The sequence below is a fragment of the Xyrauchen texanus genome, chromosome 12 (assembly GCF_025860055.1).
Source record: "Xyrauchen texanus isolate HMW12.3.18 chromosome 12, RBS_HiC_50CHRs, whole genome shotgun sequence".
Classification (NCBI taxonomy): Eukaryota; Metazoa; Chordata; class Actinopteri; order Cypriniformes; family Catostomidae; genus Xyrauchen; species Xyrauchen texanus.
The window spans coordinates 17,594,753-17,619,261 of NC_068287.1; the positions used below are offsets into that span (position 1 = coordinate 17,594,753).

The following is a 24,509-nucleotide window of genomic DNA, read 5'->3' on the forward strand; positions in this document are numbered from 1 at the left end:
CTTTACCCACTGAAGGCAACATTCACAAAGAATATCAAGGTTAAATTAATGATCTTGTACGATTTCGCAGTAACTCTTTGCATCAGATGTCAGTTTCTTTTGAGCAGGCTTCATAGAGCACGTAATCTGCTCATACCTCTATCAACAGCCATCCAATGATAGGCCATTTTACATTTACTTCAAGTGGCATGGAGGTGTGTCTTCAAACTGAGTCGAAAGTTCTTTGGATGCACCCACGAGTTAACTGTCCAATGGCATTATTGAACTCGATTGTCAAATGGATAAAGAAAATTGGTAAATAAAAAAAATACAAAAAAGCCATTGGCAAACAAATTAAGAAAAATGTAAAAGGTGCATTTAAAAGTGACTTATTAATGTGCTATTTTGTTACATGTAATTGCATTTAAAAAATTAAAGACATGATTCTTTAATGCACAATTGCGTTGTTAAATATAATTAAAAACAATTTAACATTAATTAAATAAACATTTAAATGCGTCTATTTATTTAACCATTTATAAATTGGTTTATTTATCCAAGTGCTTATCTACAAATTAACAAGACTCATTATTTGTTTCTTCATTCTTTTTAATCGGCACTCCATGGCTTCAATAATGTTGCAATAGGATAGAAAAGAGAAAAGACATGAGAGTTACCATTTGCTGAGGGGTTGTGCATGCAACTGTCAGGCAGGGATGGATTACCGATCGGGCCAATGGGGCCAGTGCCCAGGGGGGCCCTGGGCTTTAAGGTTGCACGATCCAATTTGGCGATTCCCCCGATTGGAAACCCATCAACAATGAAAACAAAGTTATCTATAACTTGACACAGTGTCTAAAAATGTGCCGGTCCTACATGAGACACTGAAGAAACACCGAGATGCAGTACAGCAGTCAATGACGTTCGTCCAGCGCGTTTACATGGAAAAACAGAGGAGATGCACGCAAAAACACATTCAATGTGAACGGCCCCGTTTGCGCGTATCTGTGTGAGCGCACATGGATGAAACATGTTCGGAAGGCCTGTATATTTACTTCATAAATTACAAACCCAAAGTCCTACTGACCCAAACCCGGCGGCATCGTGAACCGCTCTAAGACCGCAAACAACAGCGTATTCACGTGTGTACCCAGAACAACATTTCACTCCTCAAGGGGTTTTTGCAGAGCTTTCCTACTCTGCATGGTGGTTTAAACCTGGTGGTTGGTGGCATGGTGGTTGCTACTAGCAACCGGACAGAAACACATCAGGGACGGATTATGACTTGCAAAGGCCGGGTTTCGTTTTCATTGATGATGGGTTTTCGAGCATGGGATCACCAAACTGGATGGCACAACCTTAAAGCCCAGGGTCTCCCTGGGCAGTCAAGAGCCCCTTTTAGTCAAGGGCCCCTGCGCACTGGCCCAATTAGCTTGGTCGGTAATCCATCCCTGAAACACAGAAATGTAAAATAAATACCCAGACAAGCTAAAAAGAAAATGTATTGAAAAAATATAATACGAGTTATATATTGATGTACTCGAAACGACAGAGTTACCTCGCCATTGGCAAATTGACAATCATGTCACAGGCACTAAAGCCATTCCACCAGCACGGCCGAAACATCCGGACCGAGAACAGTTTGTAAATTAAAGTGGAAATGCTACTGATCCATTCGGCCCGATGGTGGAAAAGTAGCTATAATGATTTTTTAGAAAGAGAACTGATCAGAATATGAATCAGTATAATTACCTATAGTTGTCTCTGTGTAATCAAGGACTGGAGTGATTGTTAAATGACCCTGAATAGGGAGGTGCGGTGCACTGACGTGATTTAGCACTTAGCTTTTTGATGTTAATGTATCCGGTTACATCATTGCGTAATTACCTTGCTTAGTAATGGATGTGATTACCTAGTTGTAATTACTTATTTTTTTACGAAAAAATACATAAAAAATTATAATTAATGCGCCACTTAGCGTTCATTTAAGAGGGTGTAGAGAGAGCACAATAGCAACTAGCAAAAAGATGACTATAGTGCTACTAACAACTAAAAACTGGATATCAATTAACTTGTGAGCACATCAGTCATCTAATCTATAACCTTACAAAGTGTGAGGCTAATGGTTAACTCGCAGCATTCAGTCAGGTTAGCTAAATATACCCCAATTTCTAAAAAGTATTTGCTTTTAAAGTATATTTTATTTTTAAATGTTATTTTATAAAATTATATAATAACTTTGTAACAAAATAAGAGTAATTTTTGCCACTCATAGAACCTAAAGTCAAGGCTAACAATTTAATCTGAAAATGTATTGTCTTTTTGAAAATGCCACAAAGTACTGTATAGCATAATATGGTATTAGTATAACATCCACTGAGACCAAAGGGAATGACGGAGAGGGCTCTGGTGTAATGTGATCTACATGAAACACTTCCACAGGTTGTGAAATAAACACTTTAAAATAATTTATTTTGAAAAGACATCTACATTGACAGATAAGCATGATAACTCTAGAAAATATTTACATAAAGCACCACTTGCCAAAATGGCAGAATTGCCAGAAGCACACTAAAGAGTGATGAAGAACAGAAAAAGATTAAAAACAAAATCAGCCTTCAGATGTGTTGATTTTGAGAATTAAAAGCTTTGTATGCTGGACTGAGGAATACACTGGGCCTCTGCAGCTAGCTGGTACATTATTGGTGCTTGTGTGCAGATTGAGGCAGATTAAAGTTGGTCAGGGCCACCTCACATTATGACAGGCAGCAACTAGATTGTTTAGAAACTCCTTCCTATGAGAAAACAATGAGAAAAACAATGTCTGTGATTCCTAGTGAATTGTCTTTTATCCTCTGAAACAGACAGCTTTCACAAATGAACTATTTTAATTAGATTACCCAAACTATAAAAACAGCATACAAAGCATTCATTTAATTGAGTGTTTAAGGGCACACTTTGCCTTCTTTTTTTAGAGCACAATTGCTTCTGGGATCATTTTTATTTTCATAAAGTAATGACTTTACATGGAAGTTAATTCATTATTCAAGCTCATGGCCAGTTTATCCATGCAAATACAACACAGGTACACGATAAAAGGTCTGACAGACTAATTAAAATGTAGATAAAAAGTAAACATGCACAGTAATTATAACTGACATAGTCTCTGAGTTTCTTCTCTGTTTATTTAACAGTAATTGTCTCTCTGTAAAAAGTGCAATGTTACTGTCATTCCCAGATGCATGCCCAGATTTTACTGCTCCCGAATTTCAGTCATGTCAGAAGTTGATTTCAGCTATTGCATGACTGGACTCATAATTTTTTTTTTTTTAATGTTAAAGTGTAATTTCTGCATCACTAACAGCAGTAACGGAATTACAAAAATAATCACTGTATTAAACAGGTTTCCTGAACACCCCACCAATTTGTCACTGGTCACACAAACAGATGACTATCTGACTAATGTACAAACTGTAGGTCCATACAAATGCAAGTGAATGGTGGCAAGAACTCTGAAGGTCCACAAATCACATAAAGGCAGCATAAAAATAATCCACAAGACTCCAGTGGGTAAATATACATCTTTAGAAGTGATATGTTAGGTGTGAGTGAGAAACAGATCAATATTTAAGTACCTTTTTTACTATAAATCTCCACTTTCATAATCTTTTGTTTTTGGTGATTCACATTCTTTGTGCATATCACCACCTACTGGGCAGGGAGGAGAATTTATAGTAAAAAAGGACTTAAATATTGAACTGTTCACCCACATATCACATCACTTCTGAAGACATGGATTAAACAACTGGAGCCTTATGGATTACTTTTATTCTGCCTTTGGGGCCAATTTGGTTGCATTGGAGACCTGGATGGAGTCACTCGGCACGCCCTGGATTTGAACTCACGACTCCAGTGGTGGTAGTCAGTGTCTTTACTCGCTGAACTACCAAGGCCTCCACAAAATGTTGTGTTCAGTAGAAGAAAAAAATCATGCACATCTGGGATGGCATGAGATAATTTTCGTTTTTGGGTGACCTGTCCCTTTAATGATTTTGCAATATTCAGCAAAACACTTCAAGAAACATACAAACCATTGCAAAGACCCTGGCACCCAATTAGATTAGACAGAAACAGAGACACCACAAGGGCTATGCACCTAGTTGAGGTCATGTTAGCATAGCATGCTACTGACTTCTAAGGTTTCTGGCTACCTGTTGTCTCTGCTGCTGTCGTCTGTATTCTTCTTCACTAGCAGCGAGAGCCTGAGCTAAGGCCAGATCCTCCTGCTCCTGAGGACTGAAAAACCAACAGTCAGTTATCAACATAATGGTCACAATTTCAGATCATGACAGAGGAAACCATTCTATAAGCAGATGGATATGTGTTAAACACACATTACACTAAGAAGGCAACAGATTTGAAAAGAACAGATATTATCACAGTGTACTGTGCAACAAAACCCGAGGAGGAGGAGATATTAAATGTCTGATTCTTGACTACATGCATTTTAGGGCGTTTTCAAGCCTAGTTAGTTTAAGCACTCCAAACATTCTCATAGCGATATAACGTGTATATGTGAACAACCTAAATGATCTCAGACCCCCCTAAAAGGACACACAAATGAACCACTACTGATTTGTGTGACGTGAATGTGAAGAGGTACCAGTCCGCTTTGCATTTAGTTATTACATAATTATCTCGAGGCTTATATAGCTGACCCCTTGTTTTTCACACCACAATCAACATGAAGAGGAACAAAAAATAAACTGGGTCCACCAAGTCCACTTACTGTACATTAGGAACATCGAAAGCACTGAGGTCATTTGCAGCTGGTTACTGACCTGGGTTTAAAATGTACTATTTCTGAAACCACCCTCAGACCATGTGTGGTTTCCTCACTTGGGCAACTGACATTCAATGTAAGCAGTGCCAGCAGTGTGACAATGAGCCTGTTTAAATGCACACCAATATACTGATAATGAAAAAAAAAAATCTGCTTATTACAAAATAAAAATTGGACAATGCAGGAAAACTGCATTTACATGACATTTGATTCATGTGGTTATTCTCTGCGGTGGATTTCAAAACGTAAACAGACCTGCGCACAACATTTGCGCACATTGGAAAGGCTGGTAAAAATGGTGGTTTAATTTTTAAAAGACATTTATGAACTTACTCTGATAAAGAAAAGCTATTTACATGACCTTACGTGTTGTCAGCTAATGAAGCATTATCGGTGTAAGATCTTGCATGTAACACATTATTTGCTATACTTCATCTAAACCTTTTTTAAAAAGATGTTTTGTAATTCTTGTTAAAATGTTAATTTATGGAGTTTATATGACCTCATTTTAATTGACCCTTCACTAAACCCCATCTTAAGTGTTTCTGACCAATCCTGTCTTAGCAACAGTTACCGTCTGCCATTTCTCTGACACATGTTTGCTATTTTCTAGTGAGAGCCTATGGGAGTAGTGTGTTTGAGTAGTTTTAAGCAGAATTGTATCTAAACAATCCCCAAAAATGTGTCAAAAAAAATTATTGCTGGATTGCTTTTAATAATGAGTGATGTATCCAAACAGAACACAGTGTTTCTTTCTTTTCGTTTAATCTTTAAATAAATCTCGAGAAGAGCATGCTATGGATTAAACGGTTTCATTCCTCATTCCCAAATAAACATGTTTAACATCAGCAAGGACACATACATTTGCTCCAAGATAAATTCAAATGAATAACTTAACCTTAATTAATTCACATATTGATTCAGGTCTTAGCAAAGGCGATGGTAAATAAACAGTTCACAGCATTACAGTGAGTGTGTTATGAGATGTTATAAGCAATTCTGTTCACTTACGCTAATGTTCTCAGGCATGTAATCGCTATCGAATTACACTTTTCTCTTTTTAAGAGACTGTAATAATCGTTTACCTTCATTCTGATTCATAGTCTCCACAGTTTTCAATCAAATTACTGTGTAATTGAACAATTTATTTTACAAAAAACGTCAATTAAAAATGCCTTAAAATGTTCCTCTTATTCCAGCCTACTGTACGTAAGGTTATTGTCGATTCAGTTTTGAGAGTATTTTGCCCAAAACACACCGTTTACGGCACTCCCATTCATTCCTTTGGGAAGTTCTGCAAACCTTGTGAGCAATAGTAGCCAAGGGGGCAGATCTTAGCAAAGGATCAATTGAGATACTACATGGGATATTTGTACTTTTGAAAATTGGTCACATCACAAGACTACTTTATGTGAACTGCTAAATGATAAAATGGTTATTAAAGTGATTAAAAATTGTGAAATGAGATCCCAAGATCATTTTCAACATTGTACCTTCAAATAATGTATTGGAGGAGGATAGGTAACTTGTTAGGATATTATTTTATAGCATATACAAAGACCATTACCAGAAATTGGCACAGTAAGCCAGAAACCCTTTTATATCAACAAAACTGTTCAAGAAATTAATTGTTTGGTCTAAAAAAAACAAACATAAGATGACCAAATGGTGACCAAAAATGAACACTTGCCTGTGTATATTCATTCAAATTTTAACCTACAAATTAGATTTTAGTGTGCATTTCTTAATAGATTAACAATATTTGTAAGCAACATAGCTGACTGAGGACATAAATACCTTAGAGTAGTAGGCTGGCTTGCTTGCGCAGATTCAGCCAGTGACATTTCTAACGCTCTCTGGAGGGCCTGTTCGTCCGTCTGTGATAATGAATAGAATAATTCATGGTTTCAAGACCGTCAAAAGTGAACTTTTGTTTTTATAAGAAAGGTCCACTGAAACTCAAAAATGAGCAACACACCAGTCCAGCCTGAAATGACACCGATGTAGGCATTACATTCTGTGCCGTGGGGGAAACCATGGGAGGAAATGCAGCATTTATCCGTTGTGCACTGTGGGGCAACAGAAAACAATTAAATCACAACTTGTCTTAAATGTAATCAAATGAAACTTCTGAGGACATCAATTTCTCAAAATATGCTTACCTAATGCTCTGAGGTCTAGCGGTCACTCCATTTGACATAGACCTAGAACTCCCTCTAGTGGATGACGCAGCAACATTACTGGAAGAGGGGGCTTGAGCCCACATTAAAGCAGCATGCCTGCAAAACAAACCCTACCATCATTATTGTGCAAGTCCTCCAGAGAGCTTCACTAATCAGCATGGCTACAGCAACACTGAACTTACCCTGATTTGGAAACAGGCTTGCCGTCAGTCTTACAGTCATGGTCGAGCGGATGTCTGTGTTTGAGACAGTAGTTTAAGTGGCACTGGTCACAGGTCACACGGATCATTTCCTTCTGTTTACAGCCACCCTTGGAGCATTTATTTGTAAAGATCTGTGGGATAAGAAAGAATCTGCTTAGCATTATTTTGACATTTTTACCTTGATTCTGAAACCAAGTGAAAGGAACAGAGATCATCATCTGTATTTATTTTTGTGACCTCCAAATCAAGGCTACCTTTCGTTTCCTCTGAGCCGGGTCAGATTTGCAGTCTCGGTCTATGTGTTCCCCAACTTTGATGTCTGGCATTTCCCCTCTTTTAATGGGAATGGGGGTGTTGCACAATGGACATACAGGAACCTGGACATCCTGTACATAGAGAAGAAACACATATCAGCATACCTGAAAGCACTGCAGCGATACACTGGAGCAAGAATATTATTCACACAATTATACGCACCTTCTTATATGATGAAGTGCACTTGTGATTTGCATAAGTTATGTGGTCTTTGCAGAAAATGTCTTCACAGGCATCACATCTCATAGGAAGAAAATCTGTAGTCCACACCACATAACATAAAAGATCATGTTACGCATGAAATAATCAATCATTATGGGTACAGCATCACTATAAAACCAGATTAGTGTTTAAACAATGGGTTTTTCAATGGCCGATGTGTAGAGAGGGTTGGTCACTGGCTGATATAATGCCAAGATATATCAAATATACTGTAGGTGTTAAAGTTATTGCAATTAAACATGATTGATGTTGTAATTTTTAATAATAGTAACACATTGTTTGACATTATATCGGGTTGATTTTGTTCTGTGCGATTTATAAAAAAATATTGGAATGGATATAGAAGACCGGGGCAAGGCTCACAAAGGCTTAGCCTATATCTCAATTCCAAATAAATCTGCATTTTCTCTACCAGTGATTATGCATGTTGTTTCAACACAGTTAAAAACCCTCTTAAATAAGAATAATGTGCTATAATCCTCCAAACTAAAACCTATATTCAGGCAAAACTACATAATGAAGATAAAGTTCAACCAAAACTGTGTAACATCAAAATGTGAGTGATTCCATCCATCCATCCATCCATCCATCTTCAACCGCTTATCCGAAGTCGGGTCGCGGGGGCAGCTGCTCCAGCAGGGGGCCCCAAACTTCCCTATCCCGAGCCACATTAACCAGCTCTGACTGGGCGACCCCGAGGCGTTCCCAGGCCAGTGTGGAGATGTAATCTCTCCACCTAGTCCTGGGTCTTCCCGAGGCCTCCTCCCAGCTGGACGTGCCTGAAACACCTCCCTAGGGAGGCGGCCAGGGGCATCCTTACCAGATGCCCAAACCACCTCAACTGACTCCTTTCAACGCAAAGGAGCAGCGGCTCTACTCCGAGCTCCTCACGGATGACTGAGCTCCTCACCCTATCTCTAAGGGAGAAGCCCGCCACCCTTCTGAGGAAGCCCACTTCGGCCGCTTGTACTGCATGACCTAGTTCTTTCGGTCATGACCCAACCTTCAAGACCATAGGTGAGGGTAGGAACAAAAATTGATTGGTAGATCGAGAGCTTTGCCTTTCGGCTCAGCTCTCTTTTCGTGATAACGGTGCGATAGAGCGAGTGCAATACCGCCCCTGCTGCCCGACTCTCCGGCCAACCTCCCGCTCCATTGTCCCCTCACTCGTGAACAAGACCCGAGGTACTTGAACTCCTTCACTTGGGGCAAAACTTCATTCCCTACCTGGAGTACGCACTCCATCGGTTTCCTGCTGAGAACCATGGCCTCAGATTTAGAGGTGCTAATCCTCATCCCAGCTGCTTCACACTCGACTGCCAAGCGATCCAGTGAGAGCTGAAGGTCACGGACCGATGATGACATGAAGACAACATCATCTGCAAAAAGCAGCGATGAGATCCCCAGCCCACCGAACCGCACACCTTCCCCACCCGACTACGCCTCGATATCCTGTCCATGAATATCACAAACAGGATTGGTGACAAAGCACAGCCTTGGCGGAGACCAACCCCACATGGAATGAACTCGACTTTGTGCCGAGGACCCGGACACAGCCCTCGCTTTGGACGTACAGGGATTGGATCAGCCCTAAGAAGGGACCCCCACCCCATACTCCTGCAGCACCTCCCACAGTCTCTCCCGGGGACCCGGTCATACGCCTTCTCCAGATCCACAAAACACATGTAGACCGGATGGGCATACTCCCAGGCCCCCTCCAGGATCCTTGCAGAGTAAAGATCTGGTCCGTGCGTTCCACGGCCAGGGCCGAAAACCGCATTGTTCCTCTTCAATCTGAGGTTCGACAATCGGCCGAACCCTCCTCTCCAGCACCTTGGAGTAAACTTTACCAGGGAGGCTGAGAAGGTTTTTTTTAATAATTTCATTATATATATATATATATATATATATACACACACACACACACATATATATACATAAATAATATTTCAAATGTTTTTCATACATTTAAAGTTATTGAGGGAAGTTTCCACATGTATTTTTAATGTTATACATTTATACAATTTATTAATTACACCATTTGCTGGACAAATGTTGTAGTTCGTACGTTTGGTTTTATATTTTTGCTGTTTCATGAATTGTTTTGTGTTTGATAATTTTTTTTACATTTAGCTGAAAAGCCTGTAATAGGCTGTTTAATGGCAGGTTCCACTGTTACAACTTACCCCATGCAAGGCATGTTGTTCAACATGTAGGCCTATTCAATTATCTTTTTTTCCTGAGCAATAGCAGTGAAAATGTTCAATAGCTTTTTTGTAGCCAAGACTTCAAGGTATGTGCCTATACAGAAAATCGTTGGCATGCACAGAAGGATAAAAAAGAGGAATGATATTTGTTTGAATGAGCAGTACTTCTACTTATTTCTTTGTTTTTACAGTATTTAACCATTTTCTTTTATTATAGGCAATACATTTCTAATTATTCAAACATTCAAATGTCCTTCATTATCATGACAAATAATAGCCTATTCTGCTATTTTTCTCACAAAAAGTACCATGGTATTACAGTGTTTTACAATTACAATGTTCCATCCTATAGTAAAACCATGGTATTTTTCAAGTAGCTTTACAAGTACCCTTGTAAACACCACAGTCCGTCACAATGCTAATCTTTTTCTTATCTCAATACTTTTCTCTTCACTTTCTTACATCTCTGCTCCCTCACTTTATTTTGTCATCCCTGCCGCTTCCTCTCTGACCTCATCATCCTCTTTATAGAACTGACACTTTCTATAGTATTTTTTTTTACGTTATTTACTATATTTTGTGATGAATATTTAGGACCTTACAGCATTAATGTGGTAGAACCATGGCACAATGATGGTACAAAGATAGTAATACCATGGTTATGAATTGTTAGCATGTAGCCTCCATGTCCAAAAAATGGTAATACCAAAGTACTTATTACAAAATGATGAGTCTATTGACTTATTTACTTAAACAAAAAACAAACTGGTTTAGGCCAATTTTTGTTACAGTTACCGGTGGCGAACCAGTGGACGATGACATACCTATCATATAACTTCTGTAGACATGGATTTAACCACTGGAGTCATGGATTACTTTTAAGCTGCCTTTATGTGTTTTTGGAGCTTCAAAGTTCTGGTCATCATTCACTTTCATTGTTTAGACCTGCCGAGCTGAAATATTTTTCTAAAAATCTTTGTTTGTGTTCTGCAGAAGAAAGAAAGTCATACACATCTGGGATGTGCACAACAAAAATAGACAATATTGGCAGAATACCTCATTGACAGATCTGTCTATCACTAGATTGTATTATGTGTTACATTTATTATCCCAACATTAGTCATTAAATGGGACGAAATAATGTGTGATGATGAGGAATACTACACCTAGTACAAAAAAAAAACACAAAACAAACATGCATAGCATTTGACATTCACCACGTGATCAAACAGATCAGGAATTAAAAGCACCCACACAGGTTGTGGGACAATCGGACAAGGGCCTTAAGACTAAAAATAACACCCACCAAGACGTTTGCAGGACTTTTCTGAGCAGTGCTCCCCGAGTTCTGGAAACTCCATGGCACAGTGGTGAAAAGTGTTTAGCTTCTTTTACTGTCAACAGGAAATAAAACCATCAGTCCTCTGACCTACTGTCATCTGTGGTCACATATACATATAAATACATATACATAATCAGGGTTGGGGAGTAACAAAAAATAAGTAACTGTATTCTACTACAGTTACAATTTAAATAATTGGTAACTACAGTACAGTTACATTCAAAAGTATTTTGATAACTGAAGAGATTACTGCATTTTATTGTCATTTGTTTCATTTAATATTTAGTCCTTTCAGAGGAAAAACATTTATACATATAAATGATGCAATCCAAAGTACATTTGAACAGCGGTTAAACACTTTCTTATGATGTGTTACATTCATACGAGCAGACAGAGAAGTAAGTTTGAAGTAAGTCTGGAGCAGAAGAAATATAAATAAACCTTGTGTAAATTGTCAGCTTTACGCTAAGATAAAATACAATTTTTATATGAACATGTTTCCAGACACGATCATATTTTTTTATCAAGAAAATTCACGTTGGATCATAATTTCTATTTTTTCTAGTAAGACCTTTGATATTAGGGCAAAAATCATATTCTTGATAATAATTTTTGTGTTGTTTTCCTGTAAAAATGTCTAAAAATCCTTAAAACAAGATCAATTTGATTTATCTTGTTTTTATAAATGACACTGCATAAACTATTTATGTTTTTCAGAGAATGTATTTTCAATATGTGTATTTTGTCTTACTGAACTGGCAGAGTTTTTATAGTCAAAACAAGTGAAAAATTCTACTGAAGAAGTAATTCTAAGTATTTAGATTACGTTACTGACTTTGAGTAATCTGACTGAATACATTACAAATTACATTTTACAACATGTATTCTGTAATCTGTAGTGGAATACATTTCAAAAGTAACCCTCCCAACCCTGTATATAATGAACCAACTTTAAAGGCCAACCCATGGTTCAAAAAGCGGAAGTCTATCATGTTTACAACACGTCACTGTTGTGTATCTGTAAACTGCTTGATTTTGAGCGGTGTTCAACTAATGCTGAATCATGCGAGAATAAATGGGAAAGAGAAACATCTCTGTATCAAAACTAAAAATATGACACAAACTCTAAATGAATAGCTGTTATTAAAATATGACACAATCTGATTGTAACGTAATGATGCGGCAGGTTAAATGAATAGCATGTTAATAAACTGAACCCGAAACTGATTTTATGCGAATGTAATAAACGAAATACAGAGTAGAGTTTTACGAGAGAATTAACAGTGTCTGTAAAAGCTCCGAGATCACCTTAAAGCGAAAATCCTTTACCAATATATTTCTACCGACATGATGTGTCTCTTACCGAAAATGTGGAAAAAATCCACTTATATGGGTCCCTCCTTTGATAGTTGTTTTCACCTGTCACTTCGGTCAAACAAAGCTTCTGAGATTTTGTAGTCGTCTGCGAATCTGAAATGTCATCGAAGGGGTTGTGAATCTAGCAGCTTCAGGAGATTTTATTTTTTCAAAATAAAAGTCCAAGGGCATTTCCTAAATTGTATTCTGCAGTCTATGGTTTCCATAGAAGTATCAAGTTAGCTGCACATAAGTTATACTTAATTACTACAAAACATTTCCCAAAAGTATTGTTATCTAATTATTGCAGAAAAATGTTTGTACATTTTCGAGATCCTCGGTCCTCTCCATTATTTGCATCTTAGATGGGACTTTCTCTTTGCTTTCACAGTTCTTTGGGGACAGAAGGACATAAAACAGAGCCTTGAAAGGAATTTGCTTAAAATAAACAAAATTATTTTTGTGTGCAAAGCTGCTAATCATGACATACATAATATGCCATGTTTTAAACTTATGTAGGCCTACTTGTAGAATTGTAGTCTACATCTGATGATATCCTTAAAGTCTGTGTATAGTAACTTGATGAGCGCAATTCGATTAGTTTTTTGACCTAGGCCTATTTCTTACTTAAACAGGAAGTGGGGCTTTAGTTCGTACAGCCACATACACATACTCCTTGAGTCCTTTCCACCATGCTGCTCACGTTAGAGTTGGCTATAGCGGAAACTTGAGAAGTGATCTCAATACCGACCAGATTTTCCAAAGACCTGAGAACCTAACAATGATCTAACTGAGTGACAACATTAATAAAAAACCTGAACACACACAGCACATTGTGGTCTTTGCTTGCAATGAGGCTGGATACGTTGAGCAAGTCCAATTCAGATGAATGAGAAAGAAGTGTGTAAAAGATCCATGTTTTAAATCACGATACATTAAGCATAAAGAACCCTTACTCAAGCTGGACACTCTGGCAGCACAAAAATAAACTCCAGCAACACTCCTGCGTTGGTCCATCCCATTCAGAAGTGATCATCCCTATGCCCTATTCCCTTCGAAGACAATTACCCTTCACTGTGAAGCCCTGTGCACACATCTGTCTCTTTTGAGAGAATGGAATCGAGTGCACGTCAAGCAAGACAGAAGACAAAGTTTCCGTAAGTGATTTCACTAGTCTATATGATTCGTTTGTAACCACATACATGGATATAATACAAATCGAAGCGTAGAAAAGACACTGTCAGGAGTCTGAGTGAGTTTGATTTGTACATTGATAGTTTGTTTTGTTCATGTTATTAATTATATGATGCAATATAGAATATAAAAACACTCTTCTCTGCAGAATTGGCATTTTTTAGGAACAAGAAAACTGATTCCTTTACTAGCAACATGCCTCATCTGTGATCATATTTTTAAAAGACATGGCCAGACGTGCAGTCCACCAACAACAATGTTAGAGCAACAGCAGTAGAAACGCCCACTGGCAACTTCATAGTACAGAGACTAGCGAGAGCTTCAGATGGCTGATAGGTGATAACATTCACATAGAACTCCCTTTTCAAGTGATTCTTTTTGGAAAATCAGTTTGGAATGACCCTACAGCATGGATTGTGCTCCCTTCGAAGTGCCTTATGAAGACATGATCAGCACTAGTAAGAAAACAGACAGATGTACTGAACAGTTGAAGGGGAGGGTGTGCATCTTAAATTCTTATCTTCTGAACACTAATTTTGTCAGTGTTTAGACGTACACTAGCATATAGATGACTTTAAAGCAAATAGATGTGGACTAAAATCAGTAAAACTTTAATAATGATTTCACGGGGTCTTTAATAGAGCTGTTCAGCCATGACTTCAATTTGTAGGCGAACCTAGAAGTCTAATTCACCATGGATTCCCTCTGGATTTTCCTATGGGTTATTATAATGGAATTTTTTCATTTGACTGATCATCAGAAAATATCTGTTTGCATTGTCTGTCTATCTATTTACATATTTTTGTTTAATTGTAGGTAAATTTGTATTTATCCATTTCGTCCCATAATGTGATTTTGTTTCTTCTTCAGAATAGTGAGACTTTAAAAAAAAAGTTAATCTGCTAAAAGCTGAAACACATAGAAAAGAAGAAAAAGATGCAAAGAGATAAAGGTTATTTGATTGTCTACAGACAATAACTTGCTTGAATAATCCAGAAAAACACAGATTAGCCTCACTTGAAGTTTTCAAGGGACTTTTACAGATGAAATGACACTGGCAAAAGTGTGCTTCCGGAAATGTCGTTTTAAGTGTTTCTTATGGTTTCTGACTTCAAATTGTCATTATAGCGCTTTGACTTACTGTTTGACGTAATCACGTTATTGCTGGAGATTGCTAGAAAATGCCACAAGAGGCCGTGATTCAGCATTTTTCTTAGTAAATATCACTGTCACGAGGATCTCAAATATTTCAGCTTTGAACGTGAGGCCACAAATTATTCGCGAAATATACAAATATCTATATTTTTATTACATTGTGTAAGCTTAGCTGTAGTATTTCTTCTGCAGTTTTCTTAAGGAAAAGGTTTAAAAGTAAAATATATGCATCAGTCTGTTTACAAAAATACTGTCAAACGTTTGAACACACATGAATTTATGTTTTTCATGCTTTTTCATTCATGGCCTGCATACATGGGAACTCCTTCAGTACTGTTTAAAAGATATCTCATGAAGTTTGAGCAAAGGCCTGGAGTGTGAAGAGCTAATCTAGACAAAGGGTGGCTAAAATATTGAATTAGAAGCTAAATATTAAAACACTAAATATGATCAAAAACTACCACAGTACTTTCATAAAAACCTGTTTGTCACTATGAACTACATATTTTTCCTCTTCCATGATATCATTGGGTGTCATGTCTAAAAGGTTGATTTTGAGGCCATTTATTATTTAATTTTTTATGTAGCTAATGGATATCCAGGAAATTAACACATTTGTTTTGAGACAAATACTTATTTGTAATTTTCAATTTTGATCAAGTTGATTATATAAACAACAATTTCATTAACAGTCCAATAAGTGAAAGAATAGCATTTGTGATAAAAAACAAAACAAAAAAAAAAACATTGTTTTTCTTAAGTGGAGCAAATAGATTTGTAGTGGGTTCAAATTGACAAATTGATCCAATCACAATGAAGATGAAATTGTTTATAGACACAATGAGATACTTGAAATGAACAGGAAATTGTGCACCCTTTTCTGAAGTGGTTATTTTGAAGCATATCTTAATTTGTTATTTAAAAAAGCATATTCCTGTCTCAAAAGTGTTTGCATAATATGATAAATTGTTCCCTATAACTATTGTCACAGTAGGTATACTATATCACTAGAACCCCTATAATCGACTTTGATGGATCCATAGTCTCTTTGTTCTAAGAACAAAAATCAAGAAGAGAGAGGACTTACGACTTGTAAATGACACGTATACAAGAGGCATGGCCTACATATGTGAACCACGAGGTGGCAGTGTTGTTTTTCTTTTTTTCTTTTTTTTTTCTGTTTGAGTGATATTCAACATAGAGTATATTACATTGTAAACTGTACTGATTACAAAACTATTGGCCTAGTTGATTGCAAAAATTAATAAATAATAGAAATTCAGGGATCACATAATTTGTACTCTTTGAAATTAATTACCTTCATGTCCATGGACAGAGATCACAAATGCCCCTTTTTTGATTTAGGTGTTTTATCTATAAAATAGTATGTTGAATAACTAAGTAGCCTTTACAATGCCTAATAACAACTTTGACAAATATCAATTACTTACTGTACCTGTCCATTTCAGCACAATTATTATATGTCATACATTTGAAAATCTGTTAAGCAATCCTTCAGATTTGACATTTTCAGTGTTGGGTAAAATCTGGAAACTGTAATCAGATTACTTTACTGATAACTTCATTGAAAAGTAGAAATCAAGATAATGCCAGAATGTGTTTTAACTGAGTTTAATTTCATTTTACAAAAAAAAAAACGTATCGCCTTATATGTCTTTTAAATGCACTTTTATATAGTCTGTTGTCTGTCTCATATAAAAGAGTGGAAATAGCCTACCTAGTATTACACTGTCACACAACATTATATTTATCAAGAGCATCCTTTATGCATAAAATGAAAAAAAAAAAAATGTTGCCAAGAAGATTAACAGCTAATGTTCAGGCTGTGAGACCACATGAATTCTGAAACTGTGAATACATGTTCATAATTAGTACATTGATCACTCAACCAATCATCCAATTTAAAGATCTGAAATTCCAAAGTTTGCAGCATAGTTTTACATAACACAAATAGACACAAACAGTCTTGTATGCACACCAACATACTAATTATTCAAAAGAAAGACCACTCAATCGTTGCCTTTCATTATGCAACAGTTCACAGTCATGCTCCTGGAGGCCCGTGTAAAAGATCACTTTTGAGCTCATCTCAGATTCTTCCCTGGTACAAGAGCACCTGGCTCATAAGCTGCTAATTTTGCTGCCAGATGGCACCTCTTAGAGAACACCTGCTTCATCGTCGGGATTCCTTTACGTTGCTGCAACTCTGTCTGCTTGAATAGTAAAATGATTGTAATAATTTCATATCCTCATATTATCCCTCCCTTCTTTGCAGAAGTGAATGTTTATGCCTACAAATGTGCCATGGTTCTCTGCCAAAATGTCTCCCTAGGTCACCCTCCATTTCTCTGCGCTGTGACAGTGTCTGTCAAATAGTGTCATAAACGCTTTTGTTTAGGGGGCGCTCATCACCATTTCTCACTCGCCCTGTCAGTGGTGTCACAAATTTCCCAGGTGTCCAGCACTTGCAAAGCATTTAACTTTTTATGGGTGTGTTTGACATACCATGCCTCATATAAACAATCACACCTTCTAAACTGTGGGGGTTTCCTGCTGAAATGTGACTTCACTTTTCTAAGCACTCGCCACTGAAAATCCTCATAGGCTCACAGGTGTGAGATTCTGTTTCAGAGGGACATAATGGAAACATTATATGAAATTCTTGTACTGTGTGTGGTCTCTGTTATCTGGAAGATGTAAATTAGAGGTAGTGATCAACTGCAAAACTGTATAGAGTCTCTATGCCATGCATCATGATTTCAAATAGGATTTAAACAGAAATATTTAGGAGAAATACATTTGGATTTGTTCTGCTTTCTTTCTATCTTTCTAACACCAAACAGAAGTTTATAAAAAAAAATATATATATATATATATATAAAACTTCCTTTTCTTACATTTGTTTGCTCTGAAGAACATTCAGTAACTCAGGGGTGACCAACTCCTTGAGTCCAACTATAAACTAATACTCAGTTTTTCTTTGTTTTGTCCTTACATTCAGTTGAGCGCATCCAGAAATATAAGATTCTAAATTGGATGGTAATTACTGCTGTGACAAATTGAAGGAAAGCAATCCAACGTATTTTCTATTATGAGATAATATTATTCTTGGTTAATAATCCCTTTATGCATGATTGAATTTCGATAGGCTGTCTGAATGATAATTGCGCATATTAACCGTTGCATCTGAAGGCTTGTTAAGCTTTTGTGATTGGACATATCTGTAATTCTTATTAAGAATTGCAAAGCAGGTTTGGGTGTGTAAATATTACCATTGAATAGTACTGCACCATATTTCATCACTTTCTAAAAAGAAAGGTTGTTTTGTTTATGCCAATAAGTTATCAATAGTAGTCTTTATATGATTGTCACAAATTTATTAATATATAGCAAGATATATATCCTTCTGATATCAATTCAATATATATATATATCATAATAATAGTAATTGTTCCATATTTATTGAAAAACAACATTCCCCGTGGGTAAAATGACCCAAGCTGATAATTAATTTAAAACTTATATAAAAGTTGTACATTTTAAACATCTTATTTATTTTAAAGATTTGGATGATTGATTACAATTCAATCTGATTTTTAAATTATAAATATGGGTGTCTAAATATGATTATATTCTGTACAGTATATTATTCATTACATTTACCTTTCAGATAAATCTGTTTGACATGGATTCTGTTATTTTATTTGTATGTAATTATTCAGTTATATAATAACTAAATTGCTAAATTACATAATTACAGTACATATAATTTGACTTTAAATGACAAAAAACTACATGACAATGAATGATATCAGATGTATACTATACGTTCTGTAAAAATCAGATGACAGCTGGGACAAGTTTACACTAGGGGCTTCTTGCCCTGGATAGGGGTCATTTTACCCCAGTTCACTGTAAAAAAATATTTTACCTTTTAGCTATCATAACTAAAATGTAGAGTAAGAATAATTGCCCTGGATTGATCTTGTTGCGATAACTCAATTATCCAAGTTAGTGTTAGCTGAACTTGTGATAAGTTATTGAACTTGAAAAAAAAATATCCAGCTGAATTAAAAATTATAAGTCAAGTGTAACTATGCACATAACGCTCATGTATTCGGATTCACAGCATTAATTAATTATGCAAATTGTGATTTGTGTGTAAAGTCTTGAGCAGTAAGTCTGAATATGTAATCAGATGATGATCTCTGAACATTAACTGGCCATTTACCATCTAATGACCGTTGTTATTTTAATTTTATTTATTTATTTATTTGACCTCTGGCAATGGAATAGCCCTATTTGTATGGTTATCAATAATATTAAATTATAATATGTAACTGAATTTATATATTCAGTTTGAATTTAATTCGAATGAATTTGACTCTACTAAGAAAGTAAAGTTTACTTAAAAAGACATTAAATGAATAGCTCACCCAAAAAATAAAATTCTCTCTTTATTTTATCAAACTTATGCCGTCCCAGATGTGTATGACTTTCTATCTTCTGCTGAACACAAACAAAGATTTTTAGAAGAATATGTCAGCTCTGTAGGTCCTCACAATTCACAATTCACAAAAGCGAATGGTGTCCAGAACTTTGAAGGTCCAAAAAGCACATAAAGTCAGCATAAAAGTAATCCATAAGACTCCAGTTGTTAAATCCACGTCTTCAGAAGCCATGTGACCGGTGTGTGTGAGAAACAGATCAATACTTAAGTCATTTTGTACCATAAATGTCTTCTTTTGTTTTTGTTTATTTGCATTATTTGAGCATATTGCCACCTACTGGGCAGGGAGGAGAATTTATAGTAAAAAGATTACTTAAGTATTGATCTGTTTCTCTTCCACACCTTTCACTCCTAAAGACACATATTAAACCACTGGATTCTTATGGATTATTTTTATGTTTCATTTCTGTGCTTTTGTACCTTCAAAGTTCTGACCACCAAATATTCTTCTAAAAATATTTGTTTGTGTTCAGCACAAGAAAGAAAGTCATACACATCTGGGATGACATGAGGGTGAGAAAAAAACTTTATGTTCTGTTTAAACAACTTCCCCTCTTAAGTTGACAACTTTTATAACTTTTTATAAATAAAGGCAGCACAAACACCAAGTTGAAACAACTATATTTTTACAGTGTAATTAAGGTAACATATTTCCTATTACCTAAGTAATGTATCTATTATAGCTAGTGTATCTATTATATTATCTAGATAATTGTATCTATTATATACTTGTGTCTAAATATACAATTTAATGCCATCAGATTTTGATATTTTGGGAAATTGGTACTTTAATTTACCAAAATGACATTCAACTGATCACAAGAAAGGCCCCATTTCCAGCAGCCATCACTGCAACACCTTATCCTTGAGTAAAATCGCTAATTTGGTTCTAGAAAATCACTTGCCATTATATCAAACACTGCTGAAAGCTATTTGGCTCATTAAATGAAGCGTAACATTGTCTTTGTGTTTCTTTTTGAGTTGCCACAGTATGCAATAGACTGGCATGTCTTAAGATCAATATTAGGTAAAAAATGGCAAAAAAAGAAACAACAACAAAAAAACTCGTCAGTCAATCATTGTTTTGAAGAATGAAGGCTATACAATGCTTGAAATTGTCAAAAAACTGAAGATGTTATGTAAAGGTGTACATTAAATTCTTCAAAGACAAAGGACAACTGGATCTAACAAGGACAGAAAGAGATGCGGAAGACCAGATGTACAACTAAATAAGAGGATAAGTACATAAGAGTCTCTAGTTTGAGAAATAGACGCCTCACATGTCCTCAGCTGACTGCTTCATTGAATTCTACCCGCTCAACACCAGTTTCATGTACAACAGTAAAGAGAAGACTCAGGGGTGCTGGCCTTATGGGAAGAATTGCAAAGAAAAAGCCACTTTTGAAACTGAAAAACAAAACGAAAATGTTAGCGTGGGCAAAGAAACACAGACATTGGACAGCAGATAACTGGAAAAGAGTGTTATGGATCTTAACCCGCATTGAGCTTTTGTGGGATCAGCTAGACTGCAAGATGTGTGAGAAGACAGCCATGTCTATGGCAAGTGCTACAGGAAGTGTGGGGAGAAATGTCACCCGAGTATCTGGACAAACTGACAACTCGAATGCCAAAGATCTTCAAAGCTAAAGATCTGTCATTGATGCACGTGAAGGATTTTTTTGATGAGAACTCTTTGAAGAAGTTCTGAATTTTTTAAATTTTTTATTGTAATAGTAATTTTTTATGTTATTAATGTCCTGACTGTTCATTGTGGTCAGTTGAATGCCACTTTGGTGAATAAAATACCAATTTCTTTCCATAAGAGCAAAATCTGTACATTATTCCAAACTTTTGTCTGCCAGTATATATATATATATATATATATATATATACTTTATTACTGTGGTGCATTTCACTGACTGAGTGATGCTTTTTAAAATATTATATTCCTGTTCACATGGCTGTTGTAGAAACTGCACACTTGCTTCAAGTCAGCTACTTTGACCAAAGTGACAGCCGACTTGTTAACGCTGAGGATCACCTCTCAGGCTTTTGTACAAGCAGATTTCCCCAATGGGTTAATGGGCCAGAAGAGGAGGCGGCTCAGGGCCAGAGTAAAGCTGGAGGGAGGGTGAATGTATAAGAGGACTCAATAAACGTGTCAAAGACAATGAGAATAGAGAACAGATGGGGTGACGTAGGGAGGAAACGCAATGTCAGGACCACTTAGGAGGTGAAAGTTGTTTCTACACAGAAGATCACTGTGGTGAGAAAAACAAATCTTGAATTGAATAAGCCTACGGGCGTAATACACCAGCGTCTATGTCATACATGTTAAAGCCTTTAGAGAACCAAATGAAAACTCAAAGCAGCAGAATAGCAGTAGTTTGGCTTTTACTGCAAGAGTCGTATGAATGCTAAATTGTAAACAGACCACCGCGTGATGGCGCTCATGTACTCGATTTCAGACTAAATTAGCTTTTAGAGTGGTAATTAAAAAGACAAGAGCTCATTAATGAGCAATATAACTTTTATCAATTAATCTCGACTGCGCACACTTAAAAATGACTTGCTACGTATTCACAGAAAACGACGTAGAAAACGACGTTGATAAAACTAGTCTAAATTTAGGAGTCCTAATAAACGGGTGAGCATAATGCAACTTTCATGGATGGTACAGTGGGGACTGGTTTTTGGAAATGAAATATGTCCTATTCGCTTCATGGAAAGAGAACGGCACACACAATTCATTAAGAAGATGGCTTGTTAATTAGCGCTAAGCTAACCTGATTTCTCTTAATTAAAACATCTTTCCTCGTTTACGATGTGGATATATGCAGATCTCCTGGGCTTTGAATTTTCTACAGCAGCAGATGGCCAGGCTGCGGATAATAGTTAAAGCTCTCCCTGTCTCAGATCCCTGCAACGTGAGCTACCAACCGGGCAGGAGATTAACGGACAGCACAATCTTAACAAAAGAAACGTTTAACCATTGCTGGCCCATACTGGATAGGTGAAAGGGGCAGGTTAGATTAGGTATGGGACACTTTAACAAGGTTGTTTTGTTTTTGTTTTTTTCTTTCCAAGAGAGGAATCCCTTCGGGCATGGTGATATCTAGATTGGGACATCCGCTAGGCCCAAGTCATTGCCAACCATGTCCTCCTCCTATTTGGAGGATATAGTCACGTGACAGTCCATAGCAAAGCTGTGTGAACACCTATGAATGTTTAGTTAAAAAAAAAAGAAGATGAAAGAAATGAACACACACCAGCACATGCCCACACACATACTTTCGGTTCTTAAGGGAGTCAGTTGTCTCTTTGCATTTCCGAAGATCTGAGACACTCCAGGAATTAAATGGGGTTAGGAGGGAGATTTGGTTATTTTCTTTGCCCGTTGTGTTACATTACTAGATTGAAGTTGAATAATAAGCAATGAGTCAAACTGCACACCCTTCATCTGCGGAGCTGTAATTAACGGGGAAAATGCAGGCGGTGGAAAAAATGCAAATGATTCTGCACAAAGGCTTCTCACAAATTGGCGTCACCATTTCTCAAATTATATCATTACAAAATTTTGAAAATGTTAATCTGTTGAGCGGATTTCCCGGGGGAGTTGAGTAAATTAGTTCTATTTCCGAACTGCCTCGCTGCGATGGCACGGGAGCGACAAGCACCTCTGATTCGCTGATTACAATTAGACTCCCCAGTTTGGGCTCCTTCAAGCATAGATAATTTTCGGCATATTAAGCACGTTTTAGCAAAGGTGATAAGTCAGTTTTAATTGAAATGAAATTATTATTCTAATGGAAGTTTGGTTATTATTATTAGGAGGCCGCACTCATTTTAGATTCCTTTTTAATATATAAATGCGGCGAGTAAAAAGATTTGGAAGGGTATTAGGGTGTCAGGATTGAATGAGGTAATTTGAAGGGAATTACTTTCCCTTCTATCAGAAATGAAGTGAATTAAAAGTCCAAATCAATCGCTTTCACTACTCCATTCTACTTTGACAGCAGCACAATTACAGATAATTAGATGGAGGAAACTTTTAATTGTAGGGATTAAGAAGAAGGGATTTTTCTTCTTTTTTTTTCCAGGATCAGAGAAAAAAATTTGGAAACAGTTTCCTGCCTGCAAAAATCGAATCAAAGGATTTGGTTAAACAGTAACGTCACGTCCTTTTCTTTAATTGGAACTGCATCTCGTCGTATCAAATCATTCACAACAATTAATTTAGATTTAATTCTATAATTATCATCAAATCGAATAATGTGCAACTTAATTTAGATAGTTAAAAATTAACGCGCGTGAAGTTAATTGAGTAATTAAACTCCTCAGCTGTTGCGTATTAATTTGCTAGACTAATTAAAAATGAATTTGATTTTATGTAATGTTAGTGATGTGGGCGTTGGTGTTGGATGAGCGCTTTGATTAGTTTGTTTGGTTAGGCGTTACATCTGAACACCTGCTGTTAATGGGGTCAGTGACGTCTACTTGATTGCACATACTCATTTGCCGCCAGAGGCATGGTTTGAAGGGGAGCTTTGGGTGGATTGAGCTCAGGTACACCCCGAAACTCCATCCTTTTCGAGTTCAGATCTTTTCCTGAAACTGACATTTCACCTGCTAATTATAAGACAACTTGGGTAGGGCCTACTGTTGTTGGGATTTTAAGACATGCTCCAGTTATATAATGGTTTCAGACATGTATAGGAGAACTCACTGGAATATGTTTTCATGTATACTGGAAAGGTGGTGCAATTGGTGAATGGAAAGCCTACTGGTGCATACGTGCCTGCGTGTGTTTGTCGTGTGGATGAGGTCCAACCCTGACTCTATCCTCTCCCCTGGGAGCTGATTTAATAAAGTTGTGAACTTTGGATAAGGCGGATTGATTGAAGCTTGCGTAATAAATAAATAAATAAATAAATAAATAACATTAAAAACAAGTCAAGTGTTGTACCACACCATGCCAC

General features: G+C 36.7%; 1 protein-coding gene across 2 annotated transcripts; it reads right to left on the reverse strand.

Moving 5' to 3' along the window:
• Positions 1–583: 583 nt before the first annotated feature.
• LOC127652281 (AN1-type zinc finger protein 2B-like) lies at positions 584–12,795 on the reverse strand. Of its 2 annotated transcripts, XM_052138423.1 has the most exons (10): positions 12,658–12,795; positions 11,259–11,346; positions 7,686–7,780; positions 7,463–7,594; positions 7,188–7,339; positions 6,985–7,101; positions 6,801–6,891; positions 6,620–6,699; positions 4,191–4,275; positions 584–2,774 (listed from the first exon to the last, which is right to left on the reverse strand). In XM_052138423.1, exons 2-10 carry the CDS (start codon positions 11,311–11,313, stop codon positions 2,736–2,738), a joined length of 846 nt encoding a protein of 281 aa, XP_051994383.1. In that variant the 5' UTR covers positions 11,314–11,346; positions 12,658–12,795; the 3' UTR covers positions 584–2,735. The 2 variants fall into 2 exon arrangements, with proteins under 2 accessions (XP_051994383.1, XP_051994384.1); XM_052138424.1 differs by lacking the exons at positions 584–2,774; positions 4,191–4,275; positions 6,620–6,699; positions 6,801–6,891; positions 6,985–7,101 and having other exon boundaries at positions 7,184–7,339.
• Positions 12,796–24,509: the final 11,714 nt, after the last annotated feature.

Excerpts from the sequence above, each read along its gene's own strand:
- LOC127652281 (XM_052138423.1), bottom strand. The coding sequence starts at position 11,313 with ATGGAGTTTCCAGAACTCGGGGAGCACTGCTCAGAAAAGTCCTGCAAA. Across the intron at positions 6,892-6,984 it reads GCTAGACCTCAGAGCATTAG|TGCACAACGGATAAATGCTG; the intron begins GTAAGCATATTT and ends GTTGCCCCACAG. Across the intron at positions 2,775-4,190 it reads GACAGCAGCAGAGACAACAG|GAAGGAGTTTCTAAACAATC; the intron begins GTAGCCAGAAAC and ends GTTTTCTCATAG.